This window comes from Gopherus flavomarginatus, chromosome 7 (genome assembly GCF_025201925.1).
Source record: "Gopherus flavomarginatus isolate rGopFla2 chromosome 7, rGopFla2.mat.asm, whole genome shotgun sequence".
Classification (NCBI taxonomy): domain Eukaryota; kingdom Metazoa; phylum Chordata; order Testudines; family Testudinidae; genus Gopherus; species Gopherus flavomarginatus.
The window spans coordinates 59,161,596-59,179,110 of record NC_066623.1 but is presented as its reverse complement, the minus strand read 5'-3'; the positions used below and the strand labels follow the sequence as shown (position 1 = coordinate 59,179,110).

At 42.9% G+C, this 17,515-nt stretch overlaps 1 protein-coding gene across 8 annotated transcripts in view; it reads right to left on the bottom strand.

Moving 5' to 3' along the window:
- CEP350 (centrosomal protein 350) overlaps nucleotides 1-17,515 on the bottom strand; it is a 177,832-nt gene that overhangs the window by 142,077 nt on the left and 18,240 nt on the right. For 6 of the 8 annotated variants that reach the window (XM_050962940.1, XM_050962943.1, XM_050962945.1 and 3 more), the window contains exons 3-5: nucleotides 16,371-16,414; nucleotides 14,698-14,812; nucleotides 13,412-13,583 (exon numbers count right to left, since the gene is read on the bottom strand). The exons of 1 other annotated variant lie outside the window; for it this stretch is intronic. In XM_050962940.1, the coding sequence (XP_050818897.1) occupies nucleotides 13,412-13,583; nucleotides 14,698-14,812; nucleotides 16,371-16,414 (331 nt within the window). The remainder of the gene's footprint in view (nucleotides 1-13,411; nucleotides 13,584-14,697; nucleotides 14,813-16,370; nucleotides 16,415-17,515) is intronic. One more of the 8 variants, XM_050962944.1, reaches the window with a different exon arrangement.

Below are 17,515 nucleotides of genomic sequence, written 5' to 3'. Positions count from 1 at the left end.
ATGAAATTACTATCCATAGAGATTCTATGGAACACATGGATTCACTTAAGATTTTTACTTCAGTTGATTCTTCATTTTCTTTCACATATAGTCCCCTTCCCCCGACCTGTTCTGTCCTTCCGATATATTGATTGTCCTCAGTCCTGCAGGTTTCTGTGATGCGTATTATATCAATATCCTCCTTTATCATGAGGCACTCTAGTTCACCCATCTTATTTAGACTTCTAGCATTTATGTACAAGCACTTTAAGAACTTGTCACTGTTTATTTGTCTGCCCTTTTCTGATGTGTCAGATTCTTTTTTATGTGAATGTTTCTCGTCTGATCTGGCCCTTACATTATTCTCTTCCATCCTCTCCTCCTGATTAAAACCTAGAAAATCTCTGTCAATAGACTCTCCTCTAAGAGAAGTCTCTGTCCAATCCACGTGCTCCTCTGCAGCAGTCAGCTTTTCCCCATCTCCTAGTTTAAAAACTGCTCTGCAACCTTTTTAATGTTAAGTGCCAGCAGTCTGGTTCCACTTTGATTTAGGTGGAGCCCATCTCTCCTGTACAGGCTCCACCAATGCAAAAGTTTCCCCAGTTCCTAATGAATCTAAACCCCTCCTCTCTAGACAATCGTCTCATCCATGCATTGAGACTCAAAAGCTCTGCCTGCCTACCCGGCCCTGCACATGGAACTGGGAGCATTTCTGAGAATGCCACCATAGAGGTCCTGGATTTCAGTCTCTTCCCTAGCAGCCTAAATTTGGTTTCCAGGACATCTCTCCTACCCTTCCCTATGTCATTGGTACCTACATGTACCACAACCACCGGCTCCTCCCTAGCACTACACATAAGTCTATCTAGATGCCTCGAGAGATCTGCAACCTTCGCACCAGGCAGGCAAGTCACCATACGGTTCTCCTGGTCTTCACAAACTCAGCTATCTATGTTTCTAATGATCAAATCTCCCATTACTAACACCTGCCTTTTCCTAGTGACTGGAGTTCCCTCCCTGGAGAGGTAGCCTCAGTGTGAGAGGATACCTTAAAACCATCTGGAAGGAGGGTCCCAACTATAGGAAGGTTTCCCTCTGCTCCCGCTGACTGCTCTACTTCCCTGGGTCTTTCATGCTCCTCAACAGCGCACGGGCTATCTAACCAGAGGTGAGACAATTCTACAGTGTCCCAGAAAGCCTCATCAACATATCTCTCTGCCTCCCTTAGCTCCTCCAGTTCCACCACCCTGGCCTCCAAAGCCTGTACGCAGTCTCCTTGCACCGAATGCACACAAACGCCACCCATCCACAGGGCAGGTAATCATACATTCTGCACTCAACGCAATAAACTGGATAGCCCCCACTCTGCTGCTGGGCTTCTGCCTGCGTTCTCTCCTACAGCTACCTAAGTTAATCAAAGGGTTTTGTTTAAATTAAGATGTTTTTAATGTAGTTTAGTTTACAGGTTTTAAAGAATGACAGGTGAACCTTACCCCTTTTCCACTCCCCTTCCAAACTCCCTTGCAAAACTCCCTGTTAGCAGCCCTGGTCGCAAAGCTCCCTGGCACATGCTCACTGCTTTATAAAGCCCTGGCCTTCTTGATAGCCCCGCCCGCTGACTAAGGCTCAGCCAATTAACAGAGGCTTCTAGCTTTCAAACCTTACTTTGAGGCTCACAGCTTCCAACTGCCAGCCACAGCACATGGTCCTTCAAACAACCAAATGGACAGACAAACACAAGTTCAGCACACAGCAAGTAACCTTCAAACACAAACTACAGACAGCTACTTACCCCAAGAATGCTGTATTTGCTCCTCCTTCTCCTGGAGAACTCCCTTGCAAAAGTCCTTGTTAGCAGCCCTGTTCGCAAAAACCTATAGAATCACAGAACTGGAAGGGACCTTGAGAGGTCTTTTAGTCCAGTCCCCTGCACTCAAAGCAGGACCAAGTATCATCTAGACCATCCCTGACAGGTGCTTGTCTAATGTGCTCTTAAAAACCTTTAGTGATGGAGATTCCACAACCTCCCTAGGCAGTTTGTTCCAGTGCTTAACTACCCTGACAATTAGGAAGTTTTTCCTAATATCTAACCTAAACCTCCTATACTGCAATTTAAGCCCATTGCTGCTTCTCCTATCCTTAGAGATTAACAAGAACAATTTTTCTCCCTCCTCCTTGTAACAACATTTTACATATTTGAAAACAGTTGTCATGTCCCCCCTCAGTCTTCTTTACCCCAGACTAAAAAAAACCCAATTTTTTCAATCTTCCCTCATCATGTTTTCTAGACCTTTAATCATTTTGTTGCTCTCCGCTGGACTTCCTCCAATTTCCTGAAACATGGCGCTCAGAACTGGACACTATACTCTCGTGGAGACCTAATCAGCACGGAGTAGAGCAGAAGAATTACTGTATGTACTTGATCATAAGCCGGTTCATTTATAAGCTGACCCCTCCCCCACCCAAGATGGATAAATAAAAAAGGAAAAATTTCATAACCTGTTCATAAGCCTATCCTATAATTCAGGGGTCAGCAAACTTTGGCTCCTGGGCCATCAGGATAAGCCACTGGTGGGCTGAGATGGTTTGTTTACCTCGAGCATCCACAGGCACAGAGGTAAACCTAAGTAAACAAAGTGTCCCAGCGCACCAGCTGCTTACCCTGACGGGCTTGGACAGCAACTGGTGGGGAAATTTTGTGAGGGGGGTGGGAAAGAAGCTGGGAGTCAGGAGAGTAACCCCTGTGACCACCACCACATGACCCCATCCCTAGCCCGGGGCCCCCACACTCTCCCCATCTCATTCGTTCCCACCTTATCTTGGGAGGATGTCTCTGGCCTGGCTGGAGCTGCTCTGGCAGGCTGGGAAGTGTGGCCGCAGCCTGCTCCAGCAGGTCAGACTGGGCGGTGCAGCCACAGCGTGCTCCAGCAGGCCAGGGGGTGCAGCCACAGCCTGCTCTGTGGGGTGGGGCCGAGCAGCATGGCTGCAGCCTGCCAGCCCCAGAGTTGCAGCTGCTTCGAAGGCTGCGGGGAGAGCAGCGTGGCCACAAGCGGAGACACTCTGGCCCCACCTCTTCCCTTCTGTCTCTGCTGGCTGTGCTGCCTCTCCTTGCTCCTTGTGTCCCACCTCTCCCTCTCTATACCCATTCATAAGCTGACCCACTTCTCTGGTGCTTCCCTTTTTTACTAAAAAAATTTGGCTTATGAACGAGTATATACAGTACTTCTCATGTCCTGCTGTTATAAACAGATAGCTAAGGGTTAATGTCTCTTTCACCTGAAGCACCTGACCAGAGGACCAATCAGGAAACCGGATTTTTTCAACTTTGGGTGGAGGGAATTGTGTGTTTGAGGTCTTTGTTTTCTGTCTGCCTGTTTTCTCTGAGCTTTGGAGAAGTAGTTTCTGCTTTCTAATCTTCTGTTTCTAAGTGTAAGGACAAAGAGATCAGATAGTAAGTTATATGGTTTCTTTTCTTTGGTATTTGCATGAATATAAGTGCTGGAGTGCTTTGATTTGTATTCTTTTTGAATAAGGCTGTTTATTCATATTTCTTCTAAGCAATTAACCCTGTATTTGTCACCTTAATACAGAGAGACCATTTGTATGTATTTTTCTTTCTTTTTTATATAAAGCTTTCTTTTTAAAACCTGTTAAAGTTTTCTTTACTGAGACATTTCAGGGAAATTGAGTCTGTACTCACCAGGGAATTGGTGGGAGGAAGAAATCAGGGGGAGATCTGTGTGTGTTGGATTTGCTAGCCTGATTTTGCATTCCCTCTGGGTGAAGAGGAAAGTGCTTTTGTTTCCAGGACTGGGAACGGAGAGGGGGAGTCACTCTGTTTGGATTCACAGAGCTTGTGTCTGTGTATCCCTCCAGGAGCACCTGGAGGGGGGAAGGGAAAAAGGATTATTTTCCTTTGTTGTGAGACTCAAGGGATTTGGGTTTTGGGGTCCCCAAGGAAGGTTTTTCAGGGGGACCAAAGTGCCCCAAAACACACTAATTTTTTGGGTGGTGGCAGCAAGTACCAGGTCCAAGCTGGTAACTAAGCTTGGAGGTTTTCATGCTAACCCCCATATTTTGGACGCTAAGGTCCAAATCTGGGACTAAAGGTATGATATGAGTGGCAGCGGTTACGGGATAGACAAAATCCAGAGGCCAGTAGGAATATTATTTTTTTCTCTTCTCTGCTAAGGGCTTTTTAGCAGAGAGAAACAGTTTGGGTTTAAAAAAGAATTTTTTTTTTCTGCTCTCTCTGGCAGTTTGTGGCTTGCATAATAAGCAAGAGACCATTAAGCTGTGACAAAGAATCTTTTGTGACAATAGCTCTCACATTGAGAGTCATTACCAGCACTATATACATGCAAATAAAGTGGTTTTTCAGGTTTACTTAACATTGAAGATTAGCTAAAGGCACTGTTGCTAGGCAGACTCTAGGAGGCAACAGAGCCTGCAGTGCAGAAGATAAACACCGGAGGGCACCCCAACCCAAGAAAACAGGAACCATGACTTCTAAGGCAAAAATTGAGGCCGAAGAACAAATCAAAGAAGCTGAACACAGGCGACAACTGGAAATAAAACGAAAAAGAGATGGAGATGAAAGAAAGAGAAGAACAAATCAAACAGGCAGCACACAAAAGAAAACTAGAAGAAGAAGAGTTGGCCCACCGAAGGAAACAAGCAGAAGATGAGTTGGCCCACAGAAGGAAGCAAGAAGAAGAAGAGGCGGCACCGCCGAGACATGGAAAAACAACAAAAAGCAATGGAAAAACAACAAAAAGAAAATGAAGAGAAGGAAAAACAGAGAAAACATGAACTGGACTTGGCGCAAGCTGGGCTGCATGTGCCAGCCAATCCTAACAACCCTTCGCCAATTATGGTTCCACATCACAGAAAATTTCCCACCTACAAGGCAGGTGATGACACTGAGGCCTTCTTGGAAAATTTTGAAAGAGCCTGTCTTGGGTACAGCATCCCTGAAGACCGGTACATGGTAGAATTGAGGTCACAGCTCAGTGGACCTTTAGCAGAGGTGGCAGCTGAAATGCCTAAGCAGCAAATGAATGACTATAAACTTTTTCAAACCAAGGCCAGATACAGAATGGGGATAACCCCAGAGCATGCCTGTCGGCGCTTCAGAACCCAAAAGTGGAAACCAGAGGTGTCATTTCCCAAACACGCCTACTACGTTGCAAAAAATTATGAGGCCTGGATATCAGGACACAATGTTAAAACCTTGGAAGAACTGTACCTCCTCATACAAATGGAGCAGTTCTTGGATGGTGTTCCTGAAGACATCACACGGTACATACAAGACGGAAAACCCAAAGATCTCGCTGAGGCGGGGGAGATTGGAGCCAAATGGATGGAAGTGGCAGAAAGCAAGAAAGCTACTGTCAAGGGGAACGATTACCCCAGGGGGCACACTGACCATAAACCCTACAACCGAGGACAGCCAAAGACCCCACATACCACCCAAGTAAAGCCACACACACCCTACTATTCCACCTCACCAGTCTCCAGTAACTCACCTCGGCCCAGTGACCCATCAGATGGAAGATGATTTAAGTGTAATGAACTGGGACATATCAAGGCCAACTGTCCAAAGAACACCATGCGAGTGCAATTCATTACACCACCATCACACCAAAGATCCCCAGGCCCGGATGCCTCTCAAATACCCTTGGAGCGAAGGGAAAATTTGAGAGTGGGCGGAAAGAAGGTTACTGCGTGGAGAGACACGGGGGCACAAGTGTCAGCTATCCACCAATCCTTCGTTGACCCCAAATTCATCAACCCAAAGGCCAAAGTTACAATTTACCCCTTCATGTCACAAGCTGTAGACTTGCCTACAGCTCAACTGCCTGTCCAGTACAAAGGCTGGTCAGGAATGTGGACTTTTGCAGTCTATGACAATTATCCTATCCCCATGCTACTGGGAGAAGACTTGGCCAACCAGGTGAAGCGGGCCAAGCGAGTGGGAATGGTTACACGTAGCCAAACCAGGCAAGCTTCCAGACCTATTCCTGTTCCTGAGCCATCCACAGATGCCCCGTCTGGGTTACCAGAGACCCAGACAGAGGTAGTGGACCCGGATTCCATGCCAACCACTGAAACAGCCACAACACCTCCAGTCCCAGGCCCGGAACTGGAACAGCAACCAGCACCAGCAAGTGCAACCACATCTTCAAACTCAACGCCAGAGGGCGCCAGCGAGCCAGAACTGGCAGAAGCAACAGACAGCCATACCCAAAAGGCTCAGCCAGAGCCTGAAATAACCTCAGGTGCACCAGCGGAGAGCGGTTCACCAGCAACGAAAACAACCCCATCACCTACATTGCTTCCAGAGGGACCAAGCCCAAGTCCACAGTCTGAGGAAGAACTGGTGACCCCAGCCTCAAGGGAACAGTTCCAGACTGAGCAGGAAGCAGATGACAGCCTTCAGAAAGCTTGGGCGGCGGCACGGAGCACCCCACCGCCTCTCAGCTCTTCTAATCGATCCCGGTTTGTTATAGACCAAGGACTTTTATACAAGGAAATTCTTTCTGGTGGACACCGGGAACAATGGCAGCCGCAAAAACAGTTGGTGGTTCCAACTAAGTACCGGGGGAAGCTTTTAAGCTCAGCCCATGATCATCCCAGTGGCCATGCTGGGGTGAACAGAACCAAGGACCGGTTGGGGAAGTCCTTCCACTGGGAGGGGATGGGCAAGGACGTTGCCAAGTATGTCCGGTCTTGTGAGGTATGCCAAAGAGTGGGAAAGCCTCAAGACCAGGTCAAGGACCCTCTCCAGCCACTCCCCATAATTGAGGTCCCATTTCAGCGAGTAGCTGTGGATATTCTGGGCCCTTTCCCAAAAAAGACGCCCAGAGGAAAGCAGTACGTACTGACTTTAGTGGACTTTGCTACCCGATGGCTGGAAGCAGTAGCTCTAGGCAACACCAGGGCTAACACTGTGTGCCTGGCCCTAACAGACATCTTTGCCAGGGTAGGTTGGCCCTCCGACATCCTTACAGATTCAGGGTCTAATTTCCTGGCAGGGACCATGGAAAAACTGTGGGAAACTCATGGGGTGAATCACTTGGTTGCCACACTGTACCACCATCAAACCAATGGCCTGGTGGAAAGGTTCAATGGAACTTTGGGGGCCATGATACGAAAATTCATCAACGAATTCTCCAATAATTGGGACCTAGTGTTGCAGCAGTTGCTGTTTGCCTACAGGGCTGTACCACATCCCAGTTTAGAGTTTTCACCGTTTGAACTTGTGTATGGTCACAAGGTTAAGGGGCCATTACAGTTGGTGAAGCAACAATGGGAGGGGTTTACGCCTTCTCCAGGAACTAACATTCTGGACTTTGTAAGCAACCTACAAAGCACCCTCCGACACTCTTTAGCCCTTGCTAGAGAGAACCTAAAGGATACTCAGGAAGAGCAAAAGGCCTGGTATGATAGACATGCCAGAGAACGTTCCTTCAAGGTAGGAGACCAGGTTATGGTCTTGAAGGCGCAACAGGCCCATAAGATGGAAGCATCATGGGAAGGGCCATTCACGGTCCAAGAGCGCCTGGGAACTGTAAACTACCTCATAGCATTTCCCAATTCCTCACTAAAGCCTAGAGTGTACCATGTTAATTCTCTCAAGCCTTTCTATTCCAGAGACTTACAGGTTTGTCAGTTTACAGTCCACGGAAATGATGCTGAGTGGCCTGACGGTGTCTACTATGACGGAAAAAAAAGACGGTGGCGTGGAAGAGGTGAACCTCTCAACCACCCTGGAACGTCTGCAGCGGCGACAAATCAAGGAGCTGTGCACTAGCTTCCCCCATTGTTCTCAGCCACCCCAGGACGGACTGAACGGGCATACCACTCCATTGACACAGGTAATGCTCACCCAATCAGAACCCCACCCTACCGGGTGTCTCCTCATGCCCAAGCTGCTATAGAACGGAAGATCCAGAACATGCTACAGATGGGTATAATCCGCTCATCTACCAGTGCATGGGCATCTCCAGTGGTTCTGGTACCCAAACCAGATGGGGAAATACGCTTTTGCGTGGACTACCGTAAGCTAAATGCTGTAACTCGTCCGGACAACTATCCAATGCCACGTACCGATGAGCTACTGGAGAAGTTGGGACGTGCCCAGTTCATCTCTACAATAGACTTAACCAAGGGTTACTGGCAAGTACCGCTAGATGAACCTGCCAAGGAGAGGTCAGCATTCGTCACCCATGCGGGGGTGTATGAATTCAATGTCCTTCCTTTCGGCCTCCGAAATGCACCCGCCACCTTCCAGAGGCTGGTAGATGGTCTACTAGCTGGACTGGGAGAATTTGCAGTTGCCTACCTCGATGATGTGGCCATTTTTTCAGACTCCTGGCCCGAACACCTACTACACCTGGAAAAGGTCTTTGAGCGCATCAGGCAGGCCGGACAAACTGTTAAGGCCAAAAAGTGTCAAATAGGCCAAAACAGAGTGACTTACCTGGGGCACCAGGTGGGTCGAGGAACCATAAACCCCCTACAGGCCAAGGTGGATGCTATCCAAAAGTGGCCTGTCCCACGGTCCAAAAAGCAGGTCCAATCCTTCTTAGGCTTGGCCGGATACTACAGGCGATTTGTACCACACTACAGCCAAATCGCTGCCCCACTGACCGACCTGACTAAAAAGACCCAGCCAAATGCAGTTAAGTGGACTGATGAGTGTCAAAAGGCCTTTACCCAACTTAAGGCGACGCTCATGTCTGACCCTGTACTCAGGGCCCCGGACTTTGACAAGCCATTCCTAGTAACCACGGATGCATCTGAGCGTGGTATAGGAGCAGTGCTCATGCAGGAAGCAACAGATCACAACTTCCATCCTGTCGTGTTTCTCAGCAAGAAACTGTCTGAGAGGGAAAGTCACTGGTCAGTCAGTGAAAAGGAATGCTATGCCATTGTGTACGCCCTGGAAAAGCTACGCCCATATGTTTGGGGATGGCGGTTCCAACTACAAACTGACCATGCTGCACTAAAGTGGCTTCATACTGCCAAGGGGAACAACAAGAAACTTCTTCGTTGGAGTTTAGCTCTCCAAGATTTTGATTTTAAAATTCAACACATCACAGGAGCTTCTAACAAAGTTGCTGATGCACTCTCCCGTGAGAGTTTCCCAGAATTCAGTAGTTAAAAAGTGTTCTTAAAATGTAGAAGTCTGTTAGTTATATTCTTAGTAGTATATGTAAAGGTGCATGTGTTGTAGTAATCTGTTTATTTTAAAGTTCTAGAAGGAAATCGCCGCCAGTGAGCTTCCCCACTGTCTGCAATTTGGGGGGCGTGTCATAAACAGATAGCTAAGGGTTAATGTCTCTTTCACCTGAAGCACCTGACCAGAGGACCAATCAGGAAACCGGATTTTTTCAACTTTGGGTGGAGGGAATTGTGTGTTTGAGGTCTTTGTTTTCTGTCTGCCTGTTTTCTCTGAGCTTTGGAGAAGTAGTTTCTGCTTTCTAATCTTCTGTTTCTAAGTGTAAGGACAAAGAGATCAGATAGTAAGTTATATGGTTTCTTTTCTTTGGTATTTGCATGAATATAAGTGCTGGAGTGCTTTGATTTGTATTCTTTTTGAATAAGGCTGTTTATTCATATTTCTTCTAAGCAATTAACCCTGTATTTGTCACCTTAATACAGAGAGACCATTTGTATGTATTTTTCTTTCTTTTTTATATAAAGCTTTCTTTTTAAAACCTGTTAAAGTTTTCTTTACTGAGACATTTCAGGGAAATTGAGTCTGTACTCACCAGGGAATTGGTGGGAGGAAGAAATCAGGGGGAGATCTGTGTGTGTTGGATTTGCTAGCCTGATTTTGCATTCCCTCTGGGTGAAGAGGAAAGTGCTTTTGTTTCCAGGACTGGGAACGGAGAGGGGGAGTCACTCTGTTTGGATTCACAGAGCTTGTGTCTGTGTATCTCTCCAGGAGCACCTGGAGGGGGGAAGGGAAAAAGGATTATTTCCCTTTGTTGTGAGACTCAAGGGATTTGGGTCTTGGGGTCCCCAGGGAAGGTTTTTCAGGGGGACCAAAGTGCCCCAAAACACACTAATTTTTTGGGTGGTGGCAGCAAGTACCAGGTCCAAGCTGGTAACTAAGCTTGGAGGTTTTCATGCTAACCCCCATATTTTGGACGCTAAGGTCCAAATCTGGGACTAAAGGTATGATACCTGCTTACAACACTCCTGCTAATACATCCCAGAATGACTGTTGACTCATATTTAGCTTGTGATCCACTATGGCCCCAGATCCCTTTCCACAGTACTTCTTCCTAGGCAGTCATTTCCCATTTTGTATGCGTGCAATTGATTGTTCCTTTCTAAGTGAAGTACTTTGCATTTGTCCTTATTGAATTTCATCCTATTTACTTCAGATCATTTTTCCAGCTTGTCCAGATCATTTTGAATTTTAATCCTATCCTCCAAAGCACTTGCAATCCTTCCCAGCTTGGTATCGTCTGCAAACTTTATAAGTGTACTCTATATGCCATTATCTAAATCATTAATGAAGATATTGAACAGAACCAGACCCAGGACCAATCCCCATGGGACCCCACTCGATATGCCCTTTCAGCTTGACTGTGAACCACTGGTAACTATCTCTGGGAACAGTTTTACAATCAATCATGCACCCTCCACCTAGGTTGTATTTCCCTAGTTTGTTTATGAGACGGTCATGCAGGACTCTATCAAAAGTCTTGCAAAGTCAAGATACACATCTACTGTTTCCCCCCCATCTACAAAACCTGTTACTGTCAAAGAAGGCTGTTAGGTTGGTTTGACACAATTTTTCTTGACAAATCCATGACGACTGTAACTTATCACTTTATTATCTTCTAGGTGTTTGCAGTTTGATTATTTGCTCCATTATCTGAAATTCAGCTGACTGGCCTGTAATTCCCTGGGTTGTCCTTGTTTCCTTCTTATAGATTGGCACTATATTTTCCCTTTTCCAGTCCTCTAAAATCTCTCCTGGCTTCCAAGACTTTTTGAACATTTGCTGATGGCTCAGATCTCTCAGTCAGCTCTTTTGGTATTCCAGGATGTGTGCATGCTATGAGGGCAGAATTTATTTAAGGTTTATTGAAGAGGGGTTGAATATGTGCCAATGGCAGAAGTACTGAGGTGACACTGTTTTTCATCTAGGCTAGTAGGCTTAGTCCTTAGGCAAGTATATGTTCAAGGGAGCTTTTTGAAGCCATGTGCATAACATTGCATACACACAGCATTTTCTATTTCTCTTTTCACTGTCAAATACAGACCTTCAGGTATCACACTCTTAGTAATGTATATCATAAAAGTATACAGGGCACGCAATAGGACAGAATTAACATAATCAGCACAAGCATAACAATTTGAATGCCTTGACTTGAATACTTGATCTTACAATCTTCACAATGTCAAAAGCTAGTCTTTTTCATTACCTGTACTTTAGATTTCTTTATATCTAAGTATATTTGAATGAGAAATGGATATTAGGTTGATAAGAGTTCATCTGTTCATGGTTTCCCCCCCTGCATTTGAAGTCAAACAATTTGATACACTGTTTTTACACCAAGCAACTGATGTCTGGGAAAAAATTATTCCAGATGGGGAACTAACAATAGGAGCAGTTTAATTAGCAAAAGAGCCCCCAGCCTGACAGGTCCAACTCTGCCTCTCATGTAGTCAATGAGGAAAATCCACAGTTGGAATGAGGAGCCTGCAGGCAAGATAGAACTTCTGTGTTTGCTTATGTTTCATTCCTACTAGTACTGAGATAACGTTGGTGCTGGGCCCATTATAAATAAAGAGATAAAGGGTGGGATTTTAAAGAAACAGTCAGTGGTGGCCTAATTCAGCTCTTATTAAAGTCAACAGTTTTACCATTGACTTCAGTGGGATCTGAGTTAGGCAGAGGTTCAGCACTTTAAAAAATCCTACACATTATCAATTTAAACAAGTCATTCATTATGACTAGGGCCAAGGTTTGCCACAAACTGAGAAAAAAAGTAATGAAGGACTTATGGTGAAATGTTACAAGTCTCAGAAATCTTAAGTACTAACCAAACTAACTCTGCAGTGACAAGCTTGTTTTAGGTTTTTGGGTACCTTGTAATCATTATTTCTCCCCACCACACACCTTCCAACTGCCCCCAACCAATATTTTCTTAAAGTTAGCAAGATTCTCTGCACCCGTGCACATGTGAGAGACACAGACAGTGTTCCCTACAACAGGGACAGTGATCCCCTGCTGTTCAATACTCTCCTATGCAATTTTAAAGGTGTTTCTTTAAAGACTCTAAGTTTATACAATAGTTTACCAGTTTGTCTGCTGACTTAATAGGGTGCAAAAATTCCACAAGTAAAATGTCAAGGAAGTAAAAAAATTTAAATTACATGAATGCATGACAACAGCCAAGAAAACTTTATCATTACTTATGATGTTCAAAAATAAATGAAGTGTCACGTTCTGTTGGTTATGGCAATAATAAAAGAGCTGGTCCTCAATCAAAGTCCTCAAAAGAGCAAAGAAAAAATGTTATCAAGATAGAAAACATTCTCTCTACATCACCAATATTATACATTAGAAAAAAGATTCTAAGATGAATCAAAAGTAGGAAAAGTTGTTTTTAAAATCTATCACCACTGCCAAGAAGATAAGAAATAGCTACTAATTCCATATGACTTGAAATAATGCTTTCTACTTCCTCTGCTGGCTTTGCAACAGCAATTCAGCAGTTAAATAAAACATTTCAGTCTTTCTGTTATCATTTGCAATACCAGTGCTGAAGAAGATTCTTTGGCTTATTCTGTACACTGTATAGAAAATTAAAATATTGGTAAACAGTGGCAGCTCTGTTAAGGGCAGCCTTTTAAACAAGTTGTCATAGTGACTAGTCACCATTAGGGCTGGAATTTTCAGAACAGTTTAAGGGACTTGAGTTCCTAACCCACTTAAACCCCTTTAAAAATCCCAGTTAAGACAGCTCCTTGATCTTTAAAAACAAATGTTTTGCCTCAATACTAAGAATGAAATGCTTGGATTTAGTAGACAGTATAATTACAGCATATTATTTTAATATAGGTGGTTAGCAGAAGCAGAAAAAGAACAAGAATGAATTTTCAGCAACAAATACAACACTTTTGTGATATTCCAAATATTGGGGGATTATCACTGAAGTTAAAGACATAAGAGACCTATTGGATCATTGTGTCCATCCTCCTGTAAACGGATGATAAAGCCCCTTATGCAACACATCAGACATTATACTTGCTCAATCTAAAACCAAGAGGTTTTGTTCATTCTCCACCTATTAGCAGAAAAAAAATAAATCCAGTCCTGAAGTATTCAAAAGAACATTGGCAACAGCTCTGTTCCAGTTTGTGTATTTCACAGTAAATGTCAGTTCTCTCTTGCACTAACCCGTATGAAGCCAAGGGTTCACGAAATTCCACACGGCTACTCTTTTTCACATTGCTCTCCAGAGTTGTAGCTCGAAGAGGACTGCGGGAGGACTTCTCTTTGCGTGACTTATTTTGGCTGGAGGACCTGGAGGCTGAAGCAGAAACCAAGGAATCCTCTAGGTACCTAACATCTGCAGGAAGAGAAGGCTCATAGGGCCGAGTGGTTTAGAATGCAGCTCTCTTCCAATTCAATTAGTGCTCAAGAATAGTACTTAAGTTATCACCTTCTCTTCACCAGCAAGCTGTTTCAAGCTACCAGGGGTAAGTGGTAAACACTCAAGCAAATCATTGCACTAGTTCTTCATATAAAATTTCTAAAAGAATATTTAAAAAATCATAACAGGGAATGATTAAGCCTAAGAGAGTTGACTGAATGAGAGAAATATAGAGATCCAACCAGTTTTCTTGCTGCTCTGACATGTCAATATAAAACAGTGGTTTTCAAACTTTTTGTATTGGTGACCCCTTTCACACAGCAAGCTTCTGACTGTGACCCCATCTAGAAATTAAAAATGGGGCGGCGGGGGGGAATTTAATTTAATGGGGGCTCGGGGGTGTCAGCCTCACTGAGCAGACTGTTTACAACCCACTTGTAACAACCCTGTGACCCTCAGGGGTCGCGACCCCCAGTTTGAGAACCCCTGATATAAAACATATGAGAATGCCAAATGAGTTAAATTACGACTAACCATAGGGGCTGAACAGAGATGAGGAAAACACACTCTGCAAATAGGAACACATTTTTTCATAAGTGGTTTAAGTTCTAAAAGTAGCATTAGAATATGATTTTTCCTCCTTTCATAGCCTTGTTGTCATGATTACAATCACTCTAAAAAGGCAATATAAGGGCATTTATCCTTGAAAATGAGTGTTGTGAAACTGTTAAAATAAGTTAACCAGTTAAAGAAATGTTAAAAATTTAGATGGTCACTCCAATGTAATACTACTGTTGGAGCTAGCCATCAGCGTGTGTAGCTGTTAGCTGGAATGCCGTAGAAACAAGGTAACAGGCTATGGCAAGGACAAGTTGCAGCAAAGCACCTTTCTAGTGAGTTCCAAATACCATCACCAGATAGGCAGCATCTTTTTTTTTCCCCCAAGACAATGTATTCAGAAGAGAAACATTGCTCCAACTTTCTCTCAAGTTCATAAACAAAGGAAACCAGGAAAAGAGGATTAAAAGAATAAAAATGATACTACTAAGAAAGACTTATTCTTACTCTGCCCTATATAAGTAATACACACCTTTCCTGCTTATTTTCCTGGTAGCACTGGCAGAGGGTTTCTTGGCATCCATGACAGAATCAAACACTGCTGTGCTGGTAGGCGCTACCTCCAGTTTATTCTCAATATGACGCAACTAGAATTTCAAGACACAAAACAATATTCAGGTTCATTTTTTGAATGTTGAGGATACAACTTTAAAAAAAAAATACAGACCTCCTCTGACTTTCATAGTGAGAAACAATTACAGGGAAGAACAGCTTTAAAAGTCTGGTGGTATAAACTTGTATAGTCTTGTGACCAGAAACATTAGATGATGAAGATTAGTATAAAAAAGATTATTCAAATTAAGTTCTGTTGACTAAACCTGTTTCCACAAGTGGGTCATTGCCAACAGCAGAATTATACAAAATGCTAAAGGTCTTAACACTTGGCCTCATTGAAACATAACCACTAAGAACGAAAACACACTGTATTCTATAATGCTCTACTCTAGAGGTAACACGAAATAGGATTCCACATATAAAACTGTACCACTTCACTCAGCTATTAAAAATGAGAGGGGTAATGAACATACAGATAAATTCCCTAAGTTGTCAAAGAAATTTAGCATCTTGATATCACTGTACCCCAGTTTATAGAAAATGTAGCATTGCATCATGAGTATATCGCTTAAGTTCACACATCATGGTAGTAATTCCATGGTTGGTGCAGTACATATGGAACTATGAAACATATGTATATTGCTTCAACAGTCTCTATCTCTGAAGGTAAGGAGAGGACAGTTAGTTCCTTTAAAATGATGAACAGAGGGATCTCACTCTACAGCTCACACCTGCAGGGATTTTGGAGATTTTCAAATGTAAGCAGTGACTTTAAGTGCCCAACTTTGACATTGTAAAGGAGTCTGGATTTTCAGAGGATGGGCATTCATTACTTTCTGAAAACCAGTACACTTTAAAGTGGCAAAATTAGGCACCCAAAATTATTAGTCACTTTTGAAAAACTTTGGCCTTGATATTTACTAGCTCTAACTAAGGTTTTCAGGAGAATGATTCTTTATAATATTCAGTTTGGTGAAAGCTGACATGTAATTTGGTGGCCCAGGATTACTATAGAGCTACCAGTTGGCAGCTTATGTGCTTTCAGGGGTTGGAAATTCTTTGGGGAATGGACTGTCTTTTTGTTCTGTTTGTGTACAGTGCCTAACACCAGGGGGTCCTGGCCAATGACTGGGGTTCCTAGGCGCTATGATAATACAAATAAAGAAATAAAGAAATATTTAATATTAGTTAAAATCTTCAGTGTAAAGATAGCACAAGATTCTAGTTCACATTTACATCTTTTATGCAATAATTAAAAACAAATTACAAAAATATTTAGCACAAGTTACCCATACATTCGTTATACCATTCTGACTGATACAAACAATACTATTCATTGATAATGGTGTTAGTTTTATAGTAGCCAAGCAAGACTGATTTTTCATTAACCTCAGTACTGAGCTTCTTGTACCACTAAGTTACATTGTCAGAATTGCGGTCCAAAGCAATAAGAACATCCATCATCTTCATGCCACCAACTACCTGTCCCATTTTTTACATTTATAACCATCAAACTATGGGGAAAATAATGCATTAAATAAAACTGCCATGGCCATTAACTGATTTCAATCTAGAAAAAATTATACTTACTGCAGCCTTAGTTTGAGAAAAAGTATCCCAGGCTGTGGTTAGATCTCACAAAACAAAAATAAAAGAATAAAAACAAGTTTCCTATTAATTCAAGTATCACAATGAAACAAAACATTTTAAAACAGTTTTGCATGGCTCACTAACTAATTCCTTTTAATGAATTCATCCCAATCTATGAAACTCCTGTGTGTGGAGTAATTATTAGACAGCATCATTAAAACACAGCAATGCAATATTATGATTTTCTTTAAAAACTATATTTTTAACAAAAAAAATCCAAGTTAACAAGAGTTACACAAATTAAGCTGAGTTTCTTATTCCAGCTAAAGCCAGAACACCTATATATTTTAAAAATCCATAGCAAATTCACTACCCATGTGACACACAAATATCTATGGAGTTTTTCCATTATATCTCATGCTTTGAATTTTTATTTATTTTACAAACAGGCTATGGATATATTGTCAATGGAAGCTCCCATTTAGACTACAAGTTGTCAGCTTGTTACTCTTGAATACCAATTTATATATTTAAGTTTCACAGGTTACATATACAATACATATAGCCAAGATTTCCAAAGAATGGGTGATAGGTTCATAAGCTTTACTTACTTCACCTCTACAAGCTAAATTCATAAAGTTAACTATCTTCACAAATCTAGAAATATGACCAAAATTATTGAAATAATATTTAAGTACGATCTTTTTCCTTAGACTATATGGACAAACACTTTGTAAAAAGAAGTCAGCTTTAAGTATTGCTAAATGTAATTACATGTTACAGTAGTGCTCAAAAGCCCCAATCAGGATCAGGGCTACACTGCACTTAGATTTCCAGAAAGCCTCTGAGAAGGATTCTCACCAAAGGCTCTTACGTAAATTAAGATGTCATGGGATAAAAGGGAAGGTCCTTTCGTGGATAGAGAACTGGTTAAAAGACAGGGAACAAAGGATAGGAATAAATGGTAAATTCTCAGAATGGACAGAGGTAACTAGTGGTGTTCCTCAAGGGACAGTCCTAGGACCAATCCTATTCGACTTATTCATAAATGATCTGGAGAAAGGGGTAAAAAGTGAGGTGGCAAAGTTTGCAGATGATACTAAACTGCTTAAGATAGTTAAGACCAAAGCAGATTGTGAAGAACT